At 36.9% G+C, this 24,051-nt stretch overlaps 2 protein-coding genes across 4 annotated transcripts; one reads left to right on the top strand and one right to left on the bottom strand.

Moving 5' to 3' along the window:
- Nucleotides 1-4,217: 4,217 nt before the first annotated feature.
- Nucleotides 4,218-7,782, top strand: ifi35 (interferon-induced protein 35). The gene is made up of 10 exons (XM_084124719.1): nucleotides 4,218-4,280; nucleotides 4,763-4,792; nucleotides 4,896-4,961; nucleotides 5,049-5,207; nucleotides 5,301-5,417; nucleotides 5,604-5,748; nucleotides 6,513-6,619; nucleotides 6,742-6,928; nucleotides 7,012-7,118; nucleotides 7,191-7,782. The coding sequence occupies exons 2-10, from the start codon at nucleotides 4,781-4,783 to the stop codon at nucleotides 7,398-7,400; spliced, it is 1,110 nt and encodes a 369-aa protein (XP_083980845.1). The 5' UTR covers nucleotides 4,218-4,280; nucleotides 4,763-4,780; the 3' UTR covers nucleotides 7,401-7,782.
- A 783-nt stretch (nucleotides 7,783-8,565) lies between these two features.
- Nucleotides 8,566-23,542, bottom strand: bcat2 (branched chain amino-acid transaminase 2, mitochondrial). 3 transcript variants are annotated; one of them, XR_014607753.1, is made up of 11 exons: nucleotides 23,290-23,542; nucleotides 21,725-21,799; nucleotides 21,010-21,210; nucleotides 19,223-19,333; nucleotides 18,950-19,069; nucleotides 16,005-16,168; nucleotides 14,841-14,983; nucleotides 13,742-13,827; nucleotides 12,869-13,009; nucleotides 10,257-10,638; nucleotides 8,566-9,828 (listed from the first exon to the last, which is right to left on the bottom strand). XR_014607753.1 is itself a non-coding variant. In XM_084124699.1 (11 exons), exons 1-11 carry the CDS (start codon nucleotides 23,305-23,307, stop codon nucleotides 9,787-9,789), a joined length of 1,176 nt encoding a protein of 391 aa, XP_083980825.1. In that variant the 5' UTR covers nucleotides 23,308-23,508; the 3' UTR covers nucleotides 8,566-9,786. The 3 variants fall into 3 exon arrangements, 1 of the variants encoding a protein (XP_083980825.1); XR_014607754.1 differs by having other exon boundaries at nucleotides 21,010-21,373; nucleotides 23,290-23,511; XM_084124699.1 differs by having other exon boundaries at nucleotides 10,257-10,331; nucleotides 23,290-23,508.
- Between the last annotated feature and the right edge of the window lie 509 nt (nucleotides 23,543-24,051).

Here is a 24,051-nt window from a genome sequence, read left to right on the forward strand (position 1 = left end):
CCAAAAACAGAAATTAATCTTTTCTCTGAAATAATATACAACGGTTATTCCATTAGGATATATTATGTGGACTGAACTTGTGTTATTGTTATGTATTGGTCGTCTACCCTTAAGGAACTTGGATTGAGTCTCGCCAATTATTTGTGGAAGACCCACACTTAGCAGCGATTGCTCCAGTAAATATTTTTTGTAAGTAGTATTGAGAAGTGTAATAGGCCGTATATCTAAAATTATTTCATCCACTCCAGGCTTTGGAATCAAAATAATAAGACTTTGCTTCATGGTAGGCAATAAGTCATTATTCATAATACAATCTTGTAGTTGGAGTTAGTAATAAACACCCTGACACTTCCAAGCTTTATAATGACAGTGGATTGCAACCATCAGTTTGAAGCTCAAAAAAGTGCATCTATCCATCATAAACAAACTCCACACGGCTCCGGTGGGTTAATGAAGGCCTTCTGAAGCAAAGAGATGAGTTTGTGTAAGAAAAATATTCATATTTAAAACTTTATAGTAAAGTAAAATAACCAGCTTCCAGCCAAATGACCATACGTATTTGACTTGAGTCTAAAACTCAACTTATGCGAGTAATGTCGTACTGCTGATATTTACGCTATGCCATGATGCCGCACTACACAACTTCCGACGTCACAAGTTGCGTAAATTTCGCTTTAGGCGTAAGTAGACTACGAATGGCCATTTGGCCGGAAGCTCGAATTTTACTTTGTAACATGTTAAATATGAATATTTTTCTTACACAAACTCATCGCTTGTAACGTCAGGCTTTATGGTCTTGCCTGACTTGTCTGCCTATTTAAGACCTGTGTTTTCATTCTCACTTTGTCTTGTTTTGTGTTAAACTGCTATTCTGAGTGCCTTTATCCTGGTTTCCCTTGTCTTGTTCTTCTGCCTGTTGTCCTGGATATCCTTGTTTGCCTGTATTTTTGGACTTGATCGTTCGTGTGGATTTGCTTTATGGTTTTGACTACGCCTGTTATATGGAGTAGGATTCTGGATTCTCCCACTGTGATGGATGCCTGAGGCTAATGACAGACAGCAGATGGACCCAAGGGCAAAAGAATAACATGCAGGCTTAGATAATTGAACAAAAGTGCTTTACTAGAGAGTCCAAGTTCAAAAGTACAACAAAAAGGAAGCCGAGCTATACCAGATGAACAAAAGGCAAATCCAAAAACACAACAGACTTAGCTTTCTTGGCGAGGATAACACATGCAAAGTAGGCTCAAGACTGAACACAACTGAAAGAAAGAGGCATGCTTAAATCGTAGACTGTAAAAAAAGACTGTAAAAAAGGCCCAAACTGGTGGAAGTGGAACTAATAAACTAATGAGAAGCAACACAATAAATTATACAGCAGCTGAGGCCACCTAGTGGCTGTGAGACTCATTACACCCAATAAAGCTGCATTTGGAACTTCAACCCAAATCTCTCAGTATATGGTAGAATTTATGTAAATGATCAAATAAACTCAATGACACGTGAAAGAAAAAGCATGCAACATAAGGAATATAACGATTAAAGATGATTAAATGAATAAATAGCTATCAATGAGTAATTCATAAAGAAAATATTAAGATTTATAAAAATGAATAATTAATAAAAGAAATGAATAAAAGACACTAATCAAAAGAATTAACTGAATAAATCCGAAATATCATTTTTTTTTCAGCTATAACCCATCATACATACAAGTAGCCTAATAAATAAATAATACCCTCCACTTACATTATTAAAATAAGACTAACTAAAACTAAACTAACTAAAATCACTTTAACAGTGTGCAAATAACATGTATCATTAATTATTAATAACATCATCACGCAATGGAGTACAAATATTTTAAATGAAACATCAGTGGCGGATTTAGCAAATTGGGGGCCCAAGGCGAAAGTATGTATGGGGCCCCCCCCATTCGATCTTTAAAAGAGAACGAAAAATTTTTTTACAGACTGAATGGTGGATAGGCAGGTAAAGCTAATCTACAGGGAAGTAAAGGTTGGAGAGGAAAAAAAAAAACTTTCCCTTTAAATCCTGCATACATTTTCTTTAATCCAAAAAGCAGAGAACACACAAAGTGTAGCACTACACAAACTAATAGTCACAATGGCACCCAACAGAGAATACGGTTTCAGATAACACCAGAACAATCTAGCATCACAATAAGTGCATTGTGATGTCAAAACATTTTAGTAACTAAACAGAAACATGTTACAATGTTTACATGGTACAATTTCTGGTAAGCTACGGGGTTTTTTTATTGCTTGACACAAATTTCACGATTTCAATTCAATTCTTGTGATTTGATCCAATATTGACTCATTTGGATAAATATTAGGTAACTTACGCAAGATAGGCGTTAATTTTTCCAAAGAAAAAAAAAACTCACATAATGCTGTAAACATATATTAAACTCAAATTAAACATAATGTGTTTTTATTATAATAACAATTTTAATAATATAAGTACAAAAATATACTAAATATGTAATATATTACACATATTTAGCAAAATAATCTCTTTTTTCTAGCCAACTAACATGCTATAACATATATTACGGCTTTCCTGAGGTAACGTAACGTTAAGTGACATAATTGTTCTCCAGCTGTTTTATTGACGTCTTTCCAAGGTTGAAAAACACTGATTGATCGATATATAAGGAATATACATTTCGGTAAGTTGTACTATATCTTTCAACATTGTTCATTCGTGTTTATTCACTATTAGCTAGTAGAGAGGATCGATTCGGTTCACCTGCTGCTAGTGATCTGTCACGTCACATTTACAAGCGCCAAAACGGTATTTATAGTAAGGGGGTAAGTTAACGTAAGAGGGGCGAACTTGGGAGAGGTGATGTTGCATTTTGCTCCAAGCAAATCCACGTATATCCATGTGAGTGTGTTAACATTATTCTCACCTAGCGCCACTTCACAGCTAACGTTAAGTTAGATGCTGCTGCTGTAGAGGCATGTTCAACGCTTTGGACGTTGTTGTTCCTGTCTGTATCCCCAACAGTAGCCGTAAAAAAAATTGTCATCTTTGGCAGCGTTGCCAAATACTTATCTGCGTCTTTTCGCTTTTTTCTTTTATTTGAGCCGCTTGGGTAATTTCGTTTCATTTTCGCGTTTAGACTCGTCTTGTTTCGTCTCTGTTTGTGTACGTCCCAGTCCTCCTGTCACTGCGTGTTTATCTTTCGCGCCGCGCACCGTTACGGACTAGTCCATTTCATTGTGAAAATCGGGGGTGTATGTGTAGAGACGGATAACCATGAAGGCACGAACTGGACATTTTAACTACTACTTCAACGTTGCAACGTATTTCTTAAGAATATTAATACATTTACCATGCTTTTGAAGCGTTCATGATAAGATGCTTTTTTTTTTTTTTTTTGGTTGGTTGGGGGCCCCCCTACTACGACTGCTGGTAGGGGGGCCCCAAGCAGCCGCCTACCTATGCCGCCTCTCCCTCTATGTTAAGACCGCCACTGTGAAACATTATGATGTAGAGCAGTGGTTCCCAAACCTGTCCTGAAGGACCCCCAACACTGCACGTTTTCTTTGTCTCCCTAATCAAACACACCTGATTCAACTCATCAGCTCATTAACCCATGTGATAATGAGCTGATGAGTTGAATCAGGTGTGTTTGATTAGGGAGACAAAGAAAACGTGCAGTGTTGGGGGTCCTTCAGGACAGGTTTGGGAACCACTGATGTAGAGTTCATCATAGTCTCACTTCTGCTGCTATTTCTTAGCCAGCTGGTTCTGGCCCTAATGCTGTGCAGCCTCCTTCCTGAAGGGAGAGTGGACCATTTTCTGGGTGGGCAAGGTCCCTCATAATACAGGTTGCCCTCCTTCTTGTTCTTCATATATATATATATATATATATATATATATATATATATATATATAATATAATATAATATAATATAATATAATATAATATAATATAATATATATATATATATATATATATATATACACACACAATTTTGTGTCATAAGTCTAGCTTTGTTTTGTTGACAAATTTGGGGTTTTCTATCTGACTATATATAAAATGTTGACAAAAATAAAAATAAAAATTTGATAGGTAGGCCTAGATATATAACGTATACTGGCATTCTGTTATTATAAATATATGTTATATAATGCATGTGATCAACACCACCCCCTTGCGAATATTGATTACTCGAAAAGCCGCCCATTGCCATAACTTGCCTGAAACGAAAGCGAAACTGCTCTCTACTGTTTGCTTCACCACGGTACGTGTTTGTCTCATCTGGTTATTTATAATTAACCTATGCGCAAAATAAATTATAATTAGGCAATTACACAACAAAGTAGGAAAAGTCGCTATACGTTAGGCTACTCAACTCATATTTGTTAATTGTATGATGTTTTTTCGTTGTTAAAAAGGTAGTCGCTAAAGACGCAGCGTATATCACAAGTGAAAGTGTTTAATGTCAGCATATTTAAAAAAAATTTTTTTTTTAAAAAGGATGAAGAAAACAAAACAAATGGTGTCTTTTCCTGTTTGTTTCATAGCGCTTTTTGCGACGTCAACAACTCGTCGTGCTGCCATTGAACTTCATGAAGTTCAGCTTTAGTAACTAGCTTATAGTTTATAAACTGGAATAGCTCAGTTCGGACGGATAAAAATGTCCTAGATTTTAAGAATCACATTTTGTTTATAAAGAATGATCTTCTTCTGTCGTGGATAACAGTGCTTTCTGTTTGGTCACAGGTTCTTGCGTTGGTAGAAATGTCTACTGAGGTAAAGGAAGTGATCTGGCAAAGTTATTTTTTTGTTTGTTTGTTTTTTGCATTAGATGCTATATTTAGTATGCTGACCCTGTTTGTCATGTCTGTCAACTCAGGATTTCTCTCTTGTTACGGACGATGAGTCTTTGGACAGTAAAAAGAAGGAGATCCAAAAATGCAAGGTTTGTGAGTGTCTTGTTAAGCTGGATACCTGTCAACCAATTCACACCAATTCAAGGCATTAACCATTATGTCCTTTCTGTCCGCAGAAACAGCATGAAGCGTTATTGAAAGATCAAAAATTTCTGAAAGATGGCATCGATATGAACAAATCCTTTGCCAAGGAATTTAGGCAACGAGCTGAGGAGAGGAAAGTGTCTATTGAGGAAGAAAACAAGAAATGTACTAAGACAATTCAGAAAGAGAAGGTCTGTATAAAAAAAATATACAGACACTCATTATAAGATATATACATAATATAGCCTATATAAGTTCATGTTAATGGGTTCCTCTGTGTGCAGGAGAAATGCAGTAATATTCAGGAGGAGAAACACAGGCTGCAGATGGAAATCATGAAAATAAAGGAGGAGTTGCAAAGCCTGGACCATAAAAACAGCAGTCTGAAAAAACAAACTGAGGTTTACAGTGTCAAAATATATAAAATATATCCACAAAATTATTTTGACTAGTATTCTAAACATTTTCTATATTTTCCTTTATATTCATATACAGTTGCCCCTAAAATCTCCATGTCGATTTAAAAAATCCATGGAAACATAATGCATCTACTGTGAGATTAACACGGCTCTACGTTGACTCCACAGATCTCTACAGCGGTGCCTGAGAGGAGAGTTGTTTTTCAAGGAAAGACAAAAGAGGGTGCGCATGCTGTGAGTTTCGATGTGAATTCCCGCATAGTTTATCCGATGGAGGGTGGAACAGCACTGATCACCTTTGAGGAAGAGGATGGTATGTAGCATCATCACAGTTCAACTGTAATTAAGAATTTCTACTCGTTTACACAACGTCATTCCAAACCTGTATGATTTTCTTTCACAAAATAAACACAGCACAAAATAAGATATTTTAAGTCATTTTTCTAGTGTTTTTGACCATACAATGAAAGAATGGGGCCTGAAAAAACACTGAACAACATAGACCAGTGGTTCTTAACCTATTTGACTTAATTGTCCACAACAATATTCGAAGGCCCCCAACCATATCTTTATTTTTAAAACTTATTTTAATATATGGTCACTCTTAGTTCTTCAAAGAAGACAAAAAGAAACAAACAACAACAAAAAAACAGTTGTTGAAATAAAATATAGATTTTTTGTTGTTTTTATTATTGTTTTAAAGCATTCACTGTAAAAAAAAATGATATGATCAAGAAGTTATAACATGTTTTTACATTGCTTTAACTTATCAAAATAAGTTAAGCAATTTCCAACTTTTTAAGTTATAGTAGATTCAACTCATTTTTCAAATCAGTTAAATGCAATTTAAGTTGAAATGACTTAAACAATAACTTAAACCAACACGAGGTGATTGTACTTAAAAATGTAAGGCTTAAAAATTATTATTATAATTTTTTTACAGTGTTCATTGCATGGCCAAAACACAAAACACTTTGAGACATTTTTTTTTTTTTAAATCACTATAATGCACGGTGGATTATTTTTTTATTAACTTCTCTTCCTTCATTCAAATCTGTTCTGATTCTGCATCTTTAGTGGCTCAGAAAATCTTGAGCCAGAAGGAGCATAAGGTGGAGCTTGGGGACTGTGCCATCACTGTGCGGGCTAAACCCATTCAGTTCCTGGTACCTGAATATGTTGAGGTAATGGAGACAAGCTGACTTCCGTTAACCTACATGGATTGTATGTATATTATGGACTGCATTGTGTTACTATGGAATATCATGACATAAAACGTCTTACTCTTTCTCTCTCCATCTGTTAGATGGAAACACAGGTGTGCCCTCGCAGAATCCTGGTCTCTAACCTGCCAAAGGAAGAACCTGAGGACAGAACACTTGACAAACTGGATATCTATTTTTCTAAGAAGAAGAACGGAGGCGGCGAGGTGGAGGACAAAGACATGCTGCATGACTCTGGCACTGTAGTCATTACCTTCGTAGATGATAATAGTACGTTAACCAAATTCATGCAATCTGACATATCTCAGCACAAGATGCTAGAAGTGTTTTTCTAATTCTTCATTTGTCTTCAGTTGCCAAACGTCTCTCAGACAAACAGGACCATGAGGTAGATTTTGGTAAGAAGAAGTACAAGGTGAAGGTCACTCCATTCCTCAATGGCGAGATTTCACAGATGAAGGTATGTCACGATAATTGAAACTGCTAATACCGGTGTTGTTAATGATGTAAACTGACTGTTGCTCCCTCTCAGATCTGTAACTCAGAGTGCATGCGCACAGTGCTGCTTACGGGCATCCCTGACATCATGGAGAAGGACAACCTACAGGACAACCTGGAGATCCACTTCCAGAAGACAACCAATGGTGGCGGAGAGGTGGAAGGCATCATCTACAACCCTCTGGGCCACACCACCCTGGCTTTGTTTGAAGACGACTCTCCTAAAGACAGCCAGAACGTGTGAGATCTCTCTACAGCCCAGAGATCTAACGCTGCCTGTAGATGACAAAATAGAGGATTCATTCGTAATAGACTGAAACTCTTTATGAACTTTGATGTGGGACTATTTTGCAAAAAGACAAGCGTATGGATCTAATCTGTACCTCATTATCCTTCATAGACTATACATTATACAATAACATACTTCATTCATGTATACAATTTTTCTCTTATTTACAATCCTTAGTTGTATTCTTTGTCTTTTGATGATAAAAATGTTGTCAGACTGAGTAAAGGTGTATGGGTTAATCTGAATCATATGAGACATTTCTCAAAACTATTGCTATTTATGTTAAAACAACAAAATTGTAAAAAGAACAAAGTCTTAAATAAATGTGACAAAACCATCATTGTGATGTTTATGATACAGTAATAGGAACCTATTGAAACCAAACCCCCTGCACAATGAAAATTCTGCACAATGAAAATTAAGGTTATTTTTAAGACTTTTTTTTTTCTTTTACATGATACAATCTTATTCTCACAGTTCATTCTCATTACTAATTTGCCATTTACCTATAGTGATTATATCTAATAAGATAGCTATTAAGAAAACATTTTTCAATTTTATATTACAATAAGATAAAAAGACAGTCTAACAAATACTACAATGAAGTATTCATATTTTACCATTTAAATAAATCCATATTTTGTTGGCATTATGAGAAGTGTTGTCGAAAATAATTTAATTGTCACAGAAAAAAATATAATTTAAGTGTTAGTAGACTGTCTGCTTAATATTTACTAACACTTTATTTTGATGCTCCCTCAACAGACATGACAGTAAGTAACTTTGCAAGTACATGTCAACTTATTCTACTAACCGTAACCTGACAGTCTACTAATATGAGATAAATAAGATTTAGTTGACATGCATCTGCAAAGTTACTAGTTAATAGAAAGTCTAAAGTGGACCATTGAAATAAAGTGTAACCTAATTTTCTTTTGATTACTTTTGGGATAAAATATAAATCAGACATGTTCTTGACAAGTGACATTCATCCAATAATGTGTGCAGGACATTTCCAAACATGACAAAATATTATTTTTTATGAAACTACGCATGAAAGCAAACTAGACCTGCAGAAACAAATATTTGTAGGTGGTTGAAGCAAAAGGCATGTTATACATTTGGACGTCAAAGGAGTTTATTTGTAAAAATACAGTAACAGAAAAAGTAAAGACATCTGTCCCGAAAACCACCAACAAAAAAACCAAGCATGAAACACAACAGCAGCCCCCTCAGAACAGAAATGATAAATGTGAACGATAACTCGAGAGACGAAGTAACAGCCAACTCCATCAGGCACTTAGAAGAGAGATGTGGAGTGCACGGATTAAAATGTAAGTTTAAAACGAAGACCAAAAACAATGAAATAAGAGGGTGTTCACAAAGAATAAAAAAAGACAGCCGATGTGTATTCTAGCCATAACCACTAAAACGACACCAGAAATAAGTTAAAACCAATAAATTCTACATGTTCAGCAAACATTACATATTTCACACACATGTACAGGTCACATTGCTGTTTTAGATATCATAGTCAACACACACAGTCTAGTGATGATCACCTACGATTATCACATCAACATTTTTCTAGTGGTCTCTAGAGCTGCTATGTCTGGGCTGTCCTGAAGCCCTTTGTGCGTGCATAAGTTCAGCTCACGGTTTTAAATCATCTAAATCTGGTGATAATATATTGTCCTTGAAGTAGCATCCTCCTCTAGATAGACATATACAATCATTTACAGTTTTTACATTTCTGACATAAGACCAATTTAGTGTCTTTTAAAAGAAAACAGAACGGTTTAAAGTGAAGCAAAATGAATAAAATGCATGTCCCCTTGATAGTAAGAAAAGCATGACAGTCTGTTCTCTTACATTACACAAACAAGCAGCTCAGCGAATGAACATTTACATTAAAATCAATATGTGCTGAAGTCTGATCCTTCTCAACTGCATGATTTCTTATCCCTCAACATTTTCAATGTTAATACAGTTAAAAGTTGTAGAAAAAAAAAAGGGAAAAAGTTTTCAGCTATTATAGGAAATGGCGAACACAAAAACAACCTTTAAAGACAGGACCAGCAACTACATCAAGGAGAACATATTTGCTTGTGCCTTTGTACCTTGCTACTTATATATGGCTTATGACGCTTGTGCTCGACAGGTTTAAGGACGATTTCTAGTGCAAGCAGGATGTAAAGTCATTTGGAAAGACTATATATGTAATAGGTGGTTTTCCATTTAGAAAGGTTGTAGTTACTGTAGAATAACGCCCCTGTCAATTTAGTCCACACACAAACATGTGAGATGAGAGGTTTTAGACACGAAACCTGCATGAGATCAGTTAGATGACCAGCGGTGCCCAGTCCTTCTGAATGCGCCCATACTGTACATGGAGAAACAGAGCAGAAGTTTAGGATGGAATTAAAGAAAAATTATGAATTTATTATGAATTCAAGAGTAATTCTAGCCTGGAAATCCAGATCCGAAAGATTAAGGGTCTGGCATTGAGTAATGAAAATCGCCCAACTCGAGGGGTGGCACCAAGCATGCATTTGAAAATCTCACTGCACACAATTGGATAACACTACGACCAATCACTGTCGTGATTGCGCTGTCGTCATCTGTTTAGCTCGCCTCTGGCCCGCCTATATCAGATACACCGATGTGATTGGTGCAGCTCGGCTACAAGGGCATATTTAATGAGCATCATTACTCAATGCCAGAGTAACTCACTGAGCAAATTCAAATTGTGCTCTCGCGAGAACTCTGGATTTCCAGGGTAGAGTAATTCCAAAAGTAACAGAATTTTACCTGGATGTCAGTGAGCTCCTTATGGAATCTCTTGGCAAGGTCTGGACCATTCTTCATTGTAGGAATATGGTAGGTCTAAAAAATAAAAAGTTTAAAGTATAAATTAAAATTATTGTGACCAATGTGAAGGGGAGGAGAATGTATACGCGCATCACGTTTAGGCGATAAAACTCTTCCGTAAAGGATACACCGATGTATCATCCCTCATAACTCCTCTGGAAGCCTCCTCACTCCTCGTTCCTCTCCTCCTCGTGGTGCAATTAGAGAAATGAGATGTCCTTCAAGATGGCTGAGTTCGATCGGTTTCCGGGTCATAGTATGTAGGACGGAGGAGCGAGGAAACGAGGAGGGATGTTGAGAAGCACCCCAGGTGTTTACAGTGCTGTCAACAGAGACTGACAGTTATTCGTAAACTTAGACACTTGTCTGTTCCGCCTCGTCGTCGTCTTCTTTTGTATCACAGTATTATAGTGTGTGTGTGTGTGTGTATATATATACAGTGAGGAAAATAAGTATTTGAACACCCTGCTATTTTGCAAGTTCTCCCACTTGGAAATCATGGAGGGGTCTGAAATTGTCATCGTAGGTGCATGTCCACTGTGAGAGACATAATCTAAAAAAAAAATCCAGAAATCACAATATATGATTTTTTAACTATTTATTTGTATGATACAGCTGCAAATAAGTATTTGAACACCTGTCTATCAGCTAGAATTCTGACCCTCAAAGACCTGTTAGTCTGCCTTTAAAATGTCCACCTCCACTCCATTTATTATCCTAAATTAGATGCACCTGTTTGAGGTCGTTAGCTGCATAAAGACACCTGTCCACCCCATACAATCAGTAAGAATCCAACTACTAACATGGCCAAGACCAAAGAGCTGTCCAAAGACACTAGAGACAAAATTGTACACCTCCACAAGGCTGGAAAGGGCTACGGGGAAATTGCCAAGCAGCTTGGTGAAAAAAGGTCCACTGTTGGAGCAATCATTAGAAAATGGAAGAAGCTAAACATGACTGTCAATCTCCCTCGGACTGGGGCTCCATGCAAGATCTCACCTTGTGGGGTCTCAATGATCCTAAGAAAGGTGAGAAATCAGCCCAGAACTACACGGGAGGAGCTGGTCAATGACCTGAAAAGAGCTGGGACCACCGTTTCCAAGGTTACTGTTGGTAATACACTAAGACGTCATGGTTTGAAATCATGCATGGCACGGAAGGTTCCCCTGCTTAAACCAGCACATGTCAAGGCCCGTCTTAAGTTTGCCAATGACCATTTGGATGATCCAGAGGAGTCATGGGAGAAAGTCATGTGGTCAGATGAGACCAAAATAGAACTTTTTGTGTTTGGAGGAAGAAGAATGATGAGTACCATCCCAAGAACACCATCCCTACTGTGAAGCATGGGGGTGGTAGCATCATGCTTTGGGGGTGTTTTTCTGCACATGGGACAGGGCGACTGCACTGTATTAAGGAGAGGATGACCGGGGCCATGTATTGCGAGATTTTGGGGAACAACCTCCTTCCCTCAGTTAGAGCATTGAAGATGGGTCGAGGCTGGGTCTTCCAACATGACAATGACCCGAAGCACACAGCCAGGATAACCAAGGAGTGGCTCTGTAAGAAGCATATCAAGGTTCTGGCGTGGCCTAGCCAGTCTCCAGACCTAAACCCAATAGAGAATCTTTGGAGGGAGCTCAAACTCCGTGTTTCTCAGCGACAGCCCAGAAACCTGACTGATCTAGAGAAGATCTAGAGAAGATCTGTGTGGAGGAGTGGGCCAAAATCCCTCCTGCAGTGTGTGCAAACCTGGTGAAAAACTACAGGAAACGTTTGACCTCTGTAATTGCAAACAAAGGCTACTGTACCAAATATTAACATTGATTTTCTCAGGTGTTCAAATACTTTTTTGCAGCTCTATCATACAAATAAATAGTTAAAAAATCATACATTGTGATTTCTGGATTTTTTTTTTTTAGATTATGTCTCTCACAGTGGACATGCACCTACGATGACAATTTCAGACCCCTCCATGATTTCTAAGTGGGAGAACTTGCAAAATAGCAGGGTGTTCAAATACTTATTTTCCTCATTGTATATATAGACAGTTCTAATGTATGGTGCCATTTGTTTCTTTCATATGTTAACAGTTACCAATAAGAAAAAGATAACTAACTTGAGATTACTATTTATCTAGTAAAATTATTGGTATCCCTACCCCTAATTTATCGGACAGTGTTTTTACATTCACGCTCTGTAAAGCACATAAAATCTTAAATGACCTAAACCACCCACTTATTTCATTCCCCTTCCTTCTGGCCGTAGGTAAAGATTTTTTTGTTCCTGTAGCTATACGAGCTTTAAATACATAGGATATTGGCCATTGATACGTCATCTTATGCTTTCCCTTTTTCTTTTTTTTTTATGATATGTCTGATTGTTTTGATTGTGTTATGATAAGTTAACATGTTTTGTGTCGTGTTATGTACGCATCTGCGGTGGAAACAAATTTCCTCTTAAGTACAAATAAATTATCATTATAATTCTTATTAAGCTGTAAAAATGCATTCAATGGACATTTGCATGAGAGCCGAAGTGTGCATTCCGGTTACCTTTCCTCTGTAGAGCAGACTGCCAACTGGACACACCACACACGCAGTCCCAGAACCGAACACCTCCAGAACCCGTCCATCATCTAAAGCGCCTATCAGATCCTGCATTAATACTTGACGCTCTGTCACTTTGAAGTCCCCCTAAAAAAATAAAATAAAAAAAAGACACACAACCGTTACAAAACGCACTGTGCTGGAATCATGTACAGGTATGGCAACAGACATCTTGGCACTTGATAAATAACATGCTATGGAACGATTACCATAGTCATATGCCAGCTGCTGGGAACCTATGACTCGTGAGCCACACCTGGCTCTTTGACAAAAATCACGTCTCGCCAGGTCTCGCTCTCTTTACCAACAAAAAGCCATGCACAATTAATTCCATATTGCTCATTTATTATTTGTTGTATATTTGTTTGTTTTTAGTTGTCTATGGACCTGAAATAAAAAAAAGTTACTAGTATTGAACAAAACTTTTTTTTAAATAATATATTTTTTGCATTAGCCAGACCTTTGGTCAAAAAAGGGCTCCCGGCTCCGGTCATATTCTATGGTATTTTCATATATATATATATATATATTTTCGTATTCCACGGTATTTAAAAGAATAGCATGGTGTTAGCATGGCACATGTCCTTAATGTGTCATTGTTATATCATTGACATTGTTATTAGTGTATAAATATAGTTCTTTAATCAAGCAAACCTTTTGATAATATATATATGATAGAGAGACAGATAGATAGACAGATAGATAGATAGATAATCTTCCTTCCCTGCTCAAAATCCCTGTCACTTTTAAGCAACTCTCCATTTCACTTTTTCTTCTTCCCCCTTTTCCATCAGCATTTCATATTTCTCTTTCTCTTACCCATTCTCTTGCGAGGTCCAGCAGCGCCTGCCTGGTGACTCCTGGAAGAATGACGCCATCAAGTGGAGGGGTGACAAGCTCTTTCTCTACAAAGACACATAAATGTCCACAAATATCACCAGCAGGGGGAGACAAGCATTATCATTCCACATGGAATACTTAACTATCAACTAAATGAACATCTTGCCAAAATATACAGCAGGGCTCACTGCATGAGAAAATGTATCCCACAATGCAATGCACTTGAATTGACCTGGCTATTCTGAGAGTAAGAAATGAACCAAAAGCAATATCCATTGTGATTTTAACACTTGCTTTTTTTTGTCTCTTCAGGGCTCCCACACCTTTTTATAAATGTATTTCCATAGCTTTCCCGTTCCTTCATGATTATCGAATAAGGGTAAAAAACAAAACAAAAAACAGATTTTAAACAAACAAAGAACAAGTTCTGGCTAAGTAAATATTTTAGAGAAGAGCACAACTTAAGTTATAGATTTCTATGATGAATATAATGTTAAAATTTAAGATTTTATTCATTTTTAAGACTTTTCTGGGCATATCTTAATTTCCTGATATCCCTGACACGAACTGCAGAAACCCAGTAAGGAATTTTTACACACACACGCACGGTTTACAGGGACTCTCCATAGGCATAATAGTTTTTATACTGTACAAACTGTATATTCTATCCCCTTACACTAAACCTACCCCTAAACAGAAAACTTATGCGAGTAATGCGACGTACTGCTGATATTTACCCTACTTCCGACGTCACAAGTTGCACTTTAGGCGTATGTAGACTGCGTAAATGCATCGCTTCACTTCAGAAGGCCTTTATTAACCCCCCAGAGCCGTGTGCATTTTTATGGACTTCAAAACAGAAACAGCAATTCACTGCCATTATAAAGCTTGGAAGAGCCAGGACATGTTTTTATATAACTCTGATTGTATTCGTCTGAAAGAAGAATGTCATAAACACCTAGGATGACTTGAGGGTGAGTAAATCATGGGCTAATTTTCATTTTTGGGTGAACTATCCCTTTAATTTGTGTAAGGATTTGTTTAAGACCTTCAGAAACCATGTAGAAGTTACTCTCACCTCCTTTCTCTGTGGTCCAGTAGATGAAGAGATTCATGGTTCCGACCTCAGTGATCTCCTCATTGTCTCCGTACAGCCAGAGGACCTGCTGGCAGCCCTGCCTGGCCGCCTCGCTCTGAACGGCGATTGTCGGTCCGTAGTTACTGGGAAACATAAAGCCACAATTACAGATTTGCATTCAGGGCACAAAAACAATGGGTTGGTATGTTTAAACCAAACATTTGAAAAGGAAGAAGTTTATAACAAAGAGTGAAAACACTGATTCATAATTTAAACAGACATATGCTGTCTACACATTATCTGAACACTACAGGACAGCAGCAAAAAGCTTTGCTAAAGTGGACCTCAAATACTTGATGGGACAGAGAGACAAGGACTGATAAGAGAGTTGAGACAGATACAGCATATAAACAGAAGCCAGAGCTGCATTAGGGTGAAGGGTCAGCAAACCGCTGAGGATTTACAACAATCCACATAAGCACATGACTAGCTTAATGCAGCCCACGCAAGGCTGAAATTCTCTGAATGACCTAAATGTGATCATCTACTCTTAAGACTCCACATTGGTGCAAAACAACAACATTTGCTTTGAACCATTCAAAGGGCAATGGAGTGTGACAAACAAATAATCTCCAGCCGAAGTGTAACTGCTCTTCTGCAATTCATGACTTCACCATTTAAACAAACGAGAAAATGCATCACTATTCCTGCAACAACGAGAAACTGGATACAAGTTTAATGCAGATAAGTACCATTTGAAATGCTTTTGCTTATTCAATAATAGTAGAAATAGTACAAACCAGAGATAATGGTTCCAAAGAGTTCAGTGACAAATATTAAGGTCCCACTTTATATTAAGTGTCTTAATATAAAACTGCTATGTACTAACACACTGTTGACCCTTCCCTTACCCCTTAAATCTGCCATACCACCAAACCGGTCTCAATAGCAGCAAGTGTTTTGCTGTACAACATGAACACAATAATTACATTATACCTAGCAAATGTGTTTTATTAACACCAAAAAAATAACACCAACATTTTTCCATCAATAAAAAATATTTTCATTTTATTCACGGTTGTACAACTCTTATAATGTATGCTTATGCTCATATGCTCATGAGGAATGTATATGTGATATACAAAAGTCTTTGTGAAAACTCACCCTCCCATCTTGTATTCTCCAACGCCGCCCCTCCAGGCCCGAACGTATCGAGGATCTGCCAGCAAAGACACCGGACTGAAGCCTCCAGTAGCAAAATAAGGTCCAACGGGTCCAATAATGACAAAGAGCAAAGCGTGACCAGCTCGAGACACACCTAGAGAAGGCTGAAAAAAATGGTCACAATTAAAGATGAAAAGACCAAAATCATTCAACAGATTACACTCACTGGCCACTTTATTAGGTACACTTTGCTAGTACTGGTTTGGACACCATTTTGCCTTCAGAACTGCCTCATTTCTCATGGCATAGGTTCAACAAGGTGCTGGAAACATTCCTCAGAGATTTTGCTCCATATTGACACGATAGCATCACAATTGCTGCAGATTTTTCGGCTGCACATACATGATGTGAATCTCCTGTTCCACCACATCCTAAAGGTGCTCTATTGGATTGGGATCTGGTGACTGTGGAGGATATTTGAGTATAGTGAACTCATTGTCATGCTCAAGAAACAAGTTTGAGATGACTTTCCCGCTGGAAGCAGCCATCAGAAGATGGGTACACTGTGGTCATAAAGGGATGGACATGGTCAGCAACAGTGCTCAGGTAGGCCGTGGTATTTAAACGATGCTCAATTGGTACTAAAGAGCCCAAAGTGTGTCAAGAAAATATCCCCCACACCATTACACCACCAGCAGCAGACTGAACTGTTGATGCCAGGCAATGTTTTTCCAATCTTCTTTTGCCCAATTTTGGTGAGCCCGTGTGAATTGTAGCCTCAGTTTCCTGTTCTTAGCTGACACGAGTGTCTATTTGAGTTACTGTTGCCTTTCTATCAGCTCGAACCAGTCTGGCCATTCTCTTCTCACCTCTGGCATCAACAAGGGAATATTTTCTCTTTTTCTGACCATTTTCTGCAAACCCTAGAGATGCGTGAAAATCCCAGTAGATCTAGCCCATCTAGCATCAACAACCATGCCACATTCAAAGTCATTTAAATCACCTTTCTTCTCCATTCTGATGCTCAGTTTGAACTTCAGCAGATCGTTTTGACCATGTCTACATGCTTAAATCAGGCATGTGATTGGCTAAGGACAAAAAAGCAGGAAAATATACTGAGACCACCCCCCCACCCCCACCCCCCGCCGATCAAACCGATAAAAACATCCAACTTTTTATGACACATGACAACAACTTATTTGAATTTAAAAAATAAAATATATATTTTTACATTTTTTTACACCAAACTTAAACTGCTTAATGTGCAATATCCAACTTATGTCATGAGTATGACACATAACAACATAACAAAAAAAATGCAATATTGTGATATATTATTACAATTTAAAATAATTGGTTTTCCATTTATTAGCCTATACTTTAAATTATCATTTATTTCTGTGATGCAAAGCTGAATTTTCAGGATCATTACTGCAGTCCTTTAGAAATCATTCTAATATGATGATTCATTATCAAAGTTGGAAACAGTTCTGCTGCTTAATATTTTTTAATAACCTGTGATACTTTTAGGATACTTTGATGAATAAAAAGTAATAAAATAAAAATAAAAAAGAATAAGAATTAAAAAAAATATAGAAATATTTTGTAACAATATAGACTACTGGTCAGTAATTTGGGTTCAGTAATTTTTTTCTTTCTTTTTTTGAAATAAATCAATACTTTTATTCAGCAAGTATGTGTTAAATTGATAGTAAAGAAGATTTATATTATTAGAAAATATTTTTTTTATTTTGAATAAATGCAGTTCTTTTTAACCTTTTATTCATCAAATATTTTAGGCAGCAGAACTGTTTCCAACACTCATAATAAATCAGAATATTAGAATGATTTCTAAAGGATCATGTGATAGACCGGATGTCACATGCTGAAGACTGGAGTAATGATCCTGAAAATTCAGCTTTGCTTCACAGAAATAAATTATAATTTAAAGTATAATAAATTGAAAACCAATTGTTTTAAATTGTAATAATATATCACAATATTAAAAAAAAAAAAAATAATCTATTTTTGATCAAATAAATGCAGGCTTGATGAGCAGAAGAAACTTCTTTCAAAAACATTAAAAATAGTAATGTTTCCAAACTTTTGGCCTGTACTGTATTCCCCCCAAAACTGCACAACTGTAGGGTAAAACATTAATAAAAAAGTGATAATAAAAAATGCGTCTTAAAACTGACATGATTGTAACAAAATCACACAGTCTGGAGAACTCAGAACAACTGCTAACATTAAGTTTAAGGTAAAAATAACTGCCATGAAATTATAGTATCTTACTCCTATGCAATTAGATAAACTGTTCATTCACTACATCACTTTACCTCTGTCTTTATCCCCTTTTATCCTCTTCTCTTCTTTTTGGCACTGTATCTATCGCAGACTATAATGCTCATTTATAATGTGTCACGTAAATTCGGCCATCCGTCACAATCAGGAAACTTTCACCGTGTCTAGAACTGGCGCGAGCTGCCAGGCCCGTTTCTACGAGCCTGTGTGTTAAGCGCCCTCAAAAAAAAGCTATGCTGTCTATATGGATGCGGCGTCGCGCACGCTACACAACAAATTACCAACAACTGATCGCGCGCGCGCTCTGTTTCTGACGCACTTAAAGCACTCGCTGGGCGGGGAAAGATTGCATCTCTCTGCCATCTGTAACCATGTTGACGTGCCGCCCGGTGTGGCCGCGATTCGCGGCGATTGTGGTTCCGTCCCGGGTTACCATGGTGACGGCTGTGAGATTTTTTTACAGATCTGCATGATTCACGTAGGTCACATTTTCAGGTCGGAAAATTCGGAATTCCGGATTAATCCGGAAAAATCACATCCCTGTTAAATGGATTGAGGTACTGCCATGTGATTGGCTGATTAACAGCTGTACCTAATAAAGTGGCCGGTGAGTGTATATTTGAATATTTAAGTTTTCTTACTTCAGTTCCTATAAACGTGGGTCTGATGTACAGACTGGCATCTGTGGAGTAAGGAACCCATTCTTGATCGATCTCAACTAGCTTACTGATACACTTCATCAGTTCGACCTTATCAAACAACTAGAAGAGACAGACAGGGAGAATATGTTGATGGTGATGGAAGGAGATCCAGTCCACAGATTGGCTCATTTGAAATGTGATAATATCAAAAAGCATCAGTCAATAAACTAAAGTAGGTCTGTAAATGCCTAATAGGATAAGATGAAGACTAACAGGTAGGCAGCTCCTTTCAGAGCTCCGGTACATGCGCTCCATATTCAACATAGGTCTGAAGAGACGGATATGGTTATCTACTCCCCGGAAGGCCTTCATGCCCTCAAATAGCTGAGAATAAAACAGAAGAACAGAAAAGATCAGACAAAAATAATAATAATAATATTTTATATATATATATATTATAATTATAAATATTGTTGGTGCTCAATTATTAATAACGGTTCTTATTATCATTAATGTTGAGATTTTTTTGCAAATTAATTTTTTGTGGAAAGGATGATATGATACAATTTTTTTTCAGGATTCTTTCAATGAAAAGAAAATCAAAAGAACAGCATTTGAAATAGAAATCTATTGTAACAAATGTCTTTACTGTCACTTATGAATAAAAGTCATCCTTGATGAATAAAAGTATTAATTTCTTTAAATATATATATATTTTTGACCCCAAACTTTTGAGCGGAACTGCATATAACCTTCATTGTTGAGCTGAATAATTAACTATATATTAATCAATAATATTTTATAAAATGTGTAAAAAGAAGATTATGAATTATAAAAATATACACACACACACAATAATAAAAATAAATGAAGACAATAATAAATGAGATATGTACATTTATAAATTAATAATTGCAATTATAATATAGAGGAGAAAATTGTGCAGTCATTATATTTCTACATTCTTACATGTCTTGGTGCAGAGCATCTGACAGAATTAAGGTAAAAAGTTTTACCTAGTGGCATCGGCCGATAAGTTTTTCTGATTGTACTGGAAGCGGGACTTTTATTTTGACGGCGCTCCGGACTTTTATTTTGACGGGCGGCGCTGAGAACACCAGCGCCAGAAGAGAACGGCAACGGCAGCTCCTCAGATCAAACAGCGCTCACTCACATTCTCCGTCTTCATTAATTTACGATCTCTGTCAGTCCTATCTAATACTTTGTTAGACAGAACTGGTAAACAAAGAAAGTAAATGGTATGAAGTAAGTAAAGTAAAGCGTTTGCTTTTATATTATTTGTAACAGAAAAGGCAAACAATCAGGCTAAAATATTTCAAATGCGCATCTACGTCATTTAAACAAATTTCTGAATATCTAATAAACATTTAATTTCACAAACCTTGCAGATTTAATCGAATCCAGCTGTGATATCTTGTGAAGTGTGCATTACTGTCTGCAAGTGACGGTCGGTCCGTGCGAAGTGAGTGAATGCGAACAGAAGATCAGCTTCACAGGAGACGCGATCGAAAAACTTTAAATCCTTCATTTTAAAATATGCTGATATATAACCAGTTGCCAACTGTGTCATATTCATATAGTTTTCTTTGTGCTGTATATGTAAAATTAGCGTTACCTTTTCTTTATTGGAAAAATATGATTAACGTTACCAACACGAAATTACCAGATTACTGAGTGCCCTGTTACAGTGTTTACTTTCTTTTTATTCACATATTCATATTTCTAAACAATTACTTTGTGAAAAATACTGTAATAGGATTGCAGATTCAAGAAGTTGCCATCTAAAGTATAAAAGCATGTTTATTTTAAAGATTTGTTTTCTAATTTATTTATAATTTATTAAATATTGATTAAAATAAATAAATATAAATATATCGGCCATCGACCACCCTGCTCTCTAAGATATCGGCATCGGCCATCAAAAAAACAATATCGGTCGACCACTAGTAAAAACAGCTGAGTTGGAAAATAAAACCTAGTCTCTTTTGGCTAAATGAGAAAAAGATGCTAAGAACCATGTGGTTCACACACTCCCTTACCTCTATGGAGTAATGCAGGGCTGAGGCAGCAGGATGAAGAGACAGATTCTGGAAAGGCTTGATCTGAGGTGCCTCCCATCCTCCTGCAGCAGACCAACTGATGGTCAGCATGTGGTCCGAAAACTGCTTGCCAAACACAAGGGTTGAAGGGTCCGGCTTTGGCTTCAGTACAGGGTTCCTCTCTATAGTAAGATCTGCAGCCTGACACAAACAAAAAGGGAGAGAAAGACAAAAAAGAGGGAGAGAAAACGAAAAGACAGAGAGGGGCGGGGGAGTAAAGCGGGCATGTGGACAGGTGTTTATTCATTATCATTGATTGCACATGCATTTGAAAAATGAATCTGGATTCATCATGCCAGTCAAGCTTTTATAGAAATTGAATTCAATTAAATTGCAGTGAGAAGAAGGGAAGGGGGTTGTTGGAAGAAAGAAAGCGTGCAAGAGGGCACAGGCACAAAGAAAAGAGACGTCAGATCCCACAAGGTGACACCGTGGCCTGCTTAACACTTCAGAAACTGCAACTCAGGATGAGCCGTAAAACTTTACAAGTCTGGAAAAGATCTGCATTGCCACCAAAAATGTGATTGTACCGACTCTGAGGTAAAACTGAAACAATTGCACAAATTCACAAGAACTGAGGCCCGGGCTGACCCAGGTTGGTGGAACAGAAATGAAAGTGGTGCGTGAACCTGGCTCAACAGGTTTGTTTTAATACCTTGAAGGAGGAACTGACGAACCGCAACGGCCCACGTGACAGGGAGAGAGGATGAAGAAAGCGTCCATTTAGTGCCTTAAAACACAGAAACAGAGTGTGACTTCAACCAATTCCTTTCATGTGTTGTTTTTAACAGCTGCTGTTTAGCCCTCATGAGATGTGAAGGTTGAGTATGTACCAGCTGTATATACCTGCATTTATGCACAAGGAGACAGCTGGGTCACACAGTAACCGTGCTTTTAATAGCTAAAACCCCAGAGTGAATCAGCAAAGCAAAAAGTTTTGCTTTTTTCCCTTAATAAACTAAGACACACACCAGTCAGCTCCTCTTCTAATTCGTTTTGCATGTTTTATTAGGCATTTGTTTGCCTAATAAATAATGTAGCATGGCTACACGATAGCTTGCTAATCGATCTGTTAGGTAAACTCTCTTAACGCTGTGCATAATTTGGCAAACAATGCGTCTTATGGAAAGATGCGTGACCATTAGATCCGGAAAGATTAACTAGCCTATATTATTGCAACTAGTATTTATTTTAATTAATAGCAAGTAACCTAATAGTTTCTAGTATCTTTTTCAACTTCACAAAAAATAACCTTCACAATAATAAATAAATACTAACATTTACTTCTACTTACTGATTAAAGTAGTAGCACATATTTCTTAGTATGTATTTGGAGAGTAGCCTACTATCTAACTCAGTATGATTTCTTATCTCACTTGTTAACATATCTTTTTACCCCAACATATGTAATGAATACTAGTCAGAACCTTTTAGTTGAATATTAAAAATTAGAGTTAATTTATTATAAAATTTAGTTAAATGTAACTAAAGAATAAGTACTAGCACCTAATGACACGTCGCAAGTAAAACAGGAATAGGTACCAGCACCAATTAGACTACATAGGCTACTAGATGGAAATGAGTAGATAATATCACAGATCCATATTGATTTTATTTGCAATTTTGAACCAATAAAAGTTAGGCTACTTGTTGGACAGTGACTAGAAGCAAAGGAACACTAGTGAATAATCAACTAAAATTATATGGGTCACTACCACTGTAATGAATAGCCTACACGTCTCTCTATCTAACAAATAGTTAAATTGAAAGTAAAATAAAAATGCAGCCTCATAGTATTAAAATACTAGTAATAAAAATAAATAAATAAAAAAACATGCTGGCAACATAAATAGATATGTTAAGCCTGCATGCCGGAAATACGTGGAAAGCTGCAGTCATTCATAACGCAAGCGTTCACCCGCGATTTGCAGGCATTTTTGAAAACAGAAATTCAGAGTAATAAAATAAAAACGTTTTAACCTAAATGTAAAACCAAACACTTAAAAATATGCCTCCTGCACTTGTGATGATTGAAACTTGAGCGTTGTCGATTTGCAACGTCGTCGATGATCCGCAGTTTAAAGCTGATTAATAGTAATGTTACAGTTCTGTTAAATATACTCCAGACACACGTCGAGTGTGTTTACGGAGCCATCAATAATTAATAGAATGATTTGGATATGTGGTGGCGAAGATAAGTGAAATGATCTTTGAACTCACCGTCCTGAGCGCTGCCATTGCTGCTGAGAGATGAATGGTAAACTAGTCCGAGTGGGAGCAACTGCCCCAGACTGACGGATCTCTGCGTTCCGGATTGGAGCCTAAAGAAACAACGGAAATGTGCTCGGGTTATAAAACAGTAAAGCTTATTCTCATCCTTTTCAACACAAGCCAGTGTGGTATTCGCATCAAAATTCTTGTTCTAAATATCTTTGATGCTGTTATTTGTTATGCCACTAGGATAAGCCTTCAAAAGGCAGATACTAGAAACTTTCTAAATGCGTAAGTTAGAACACTTTTATATTTCTGACCATAATATTTAATAAATAAGTATGAATCGATTATATCATTACATCTTTATATGAATTTAAAAATGCATTAATATTACACACAAAACAATCCCCATCCATCAAAGGGTTAATAATAACCCGCGGGTAGGAGTGACGGATCTCTCGCATCTGATTGGATAAAAAAGAGTTGCGGTCAAATCAACTGGGTTAAACAAGGTCATGAGGGGAACATGTGAGGCGTTGGTCCTATCCCGCTTAATGATTGGCTTTTAGAAATTCGAAGAAATATGTTTTATGTCAATACCTTCAGATGATGATGTTTGGTTATTATTGATAAATATAGGCTGTCACCTGTGTTGGTCGCTTTAGAGTTCACAGAAGACTGAACTCCATTTAGCATATTTAACTGATTGAATTTTCTGTCTCAAACTTTCAAATTAAGGATTTACTAGCTCTTTTAATCGCTGTATCA

This window comes from Abramis brama (assembly GCF_963993115.1).
Source record: "Abramis brama genome assembly, chromosome: 1".
Lineage (NCBI taxonomy): Eukaryota > Metazoa > Chordata > Actinopteri > Cypriniformes > Leuciscidae > Abramis > Abramis brama.

Coding starts and splice junctions, on each gene's coding strand:
- ifi35 (XM_084124719.1), top strand. Junction 5,208..5,300: donor AGACAATTCAGAAAGAGAAG/GTCTGTATAAAA, acceptor CTCTGTGTGCAG/GAGAAATGCAGTAATATTCA. Junction 7,119..7,190: donor GCGAGATTTCACAGATGAAG/GTATGTCACGAT, acceptor GCTCCCTCTCAG/ATCTGTAACTCAGAGTGCAT.
- bcat2 (XM_084124699.1), bottom strand. Junction 14,984..16,004: donor GGAGAATACAAGATGGGAGG/GTGAGTTTTCAC, acceptor TATGTTTCCCAG/TAACTACGGACCGACAATCG. Junction 13,828..14,840: donor CTGGACCACAGAGAAAGGAG/GTGAGAGTAACT, acceptor GTGTCTTTGTAG/AGAAAGAGCTTGTCACCCCT.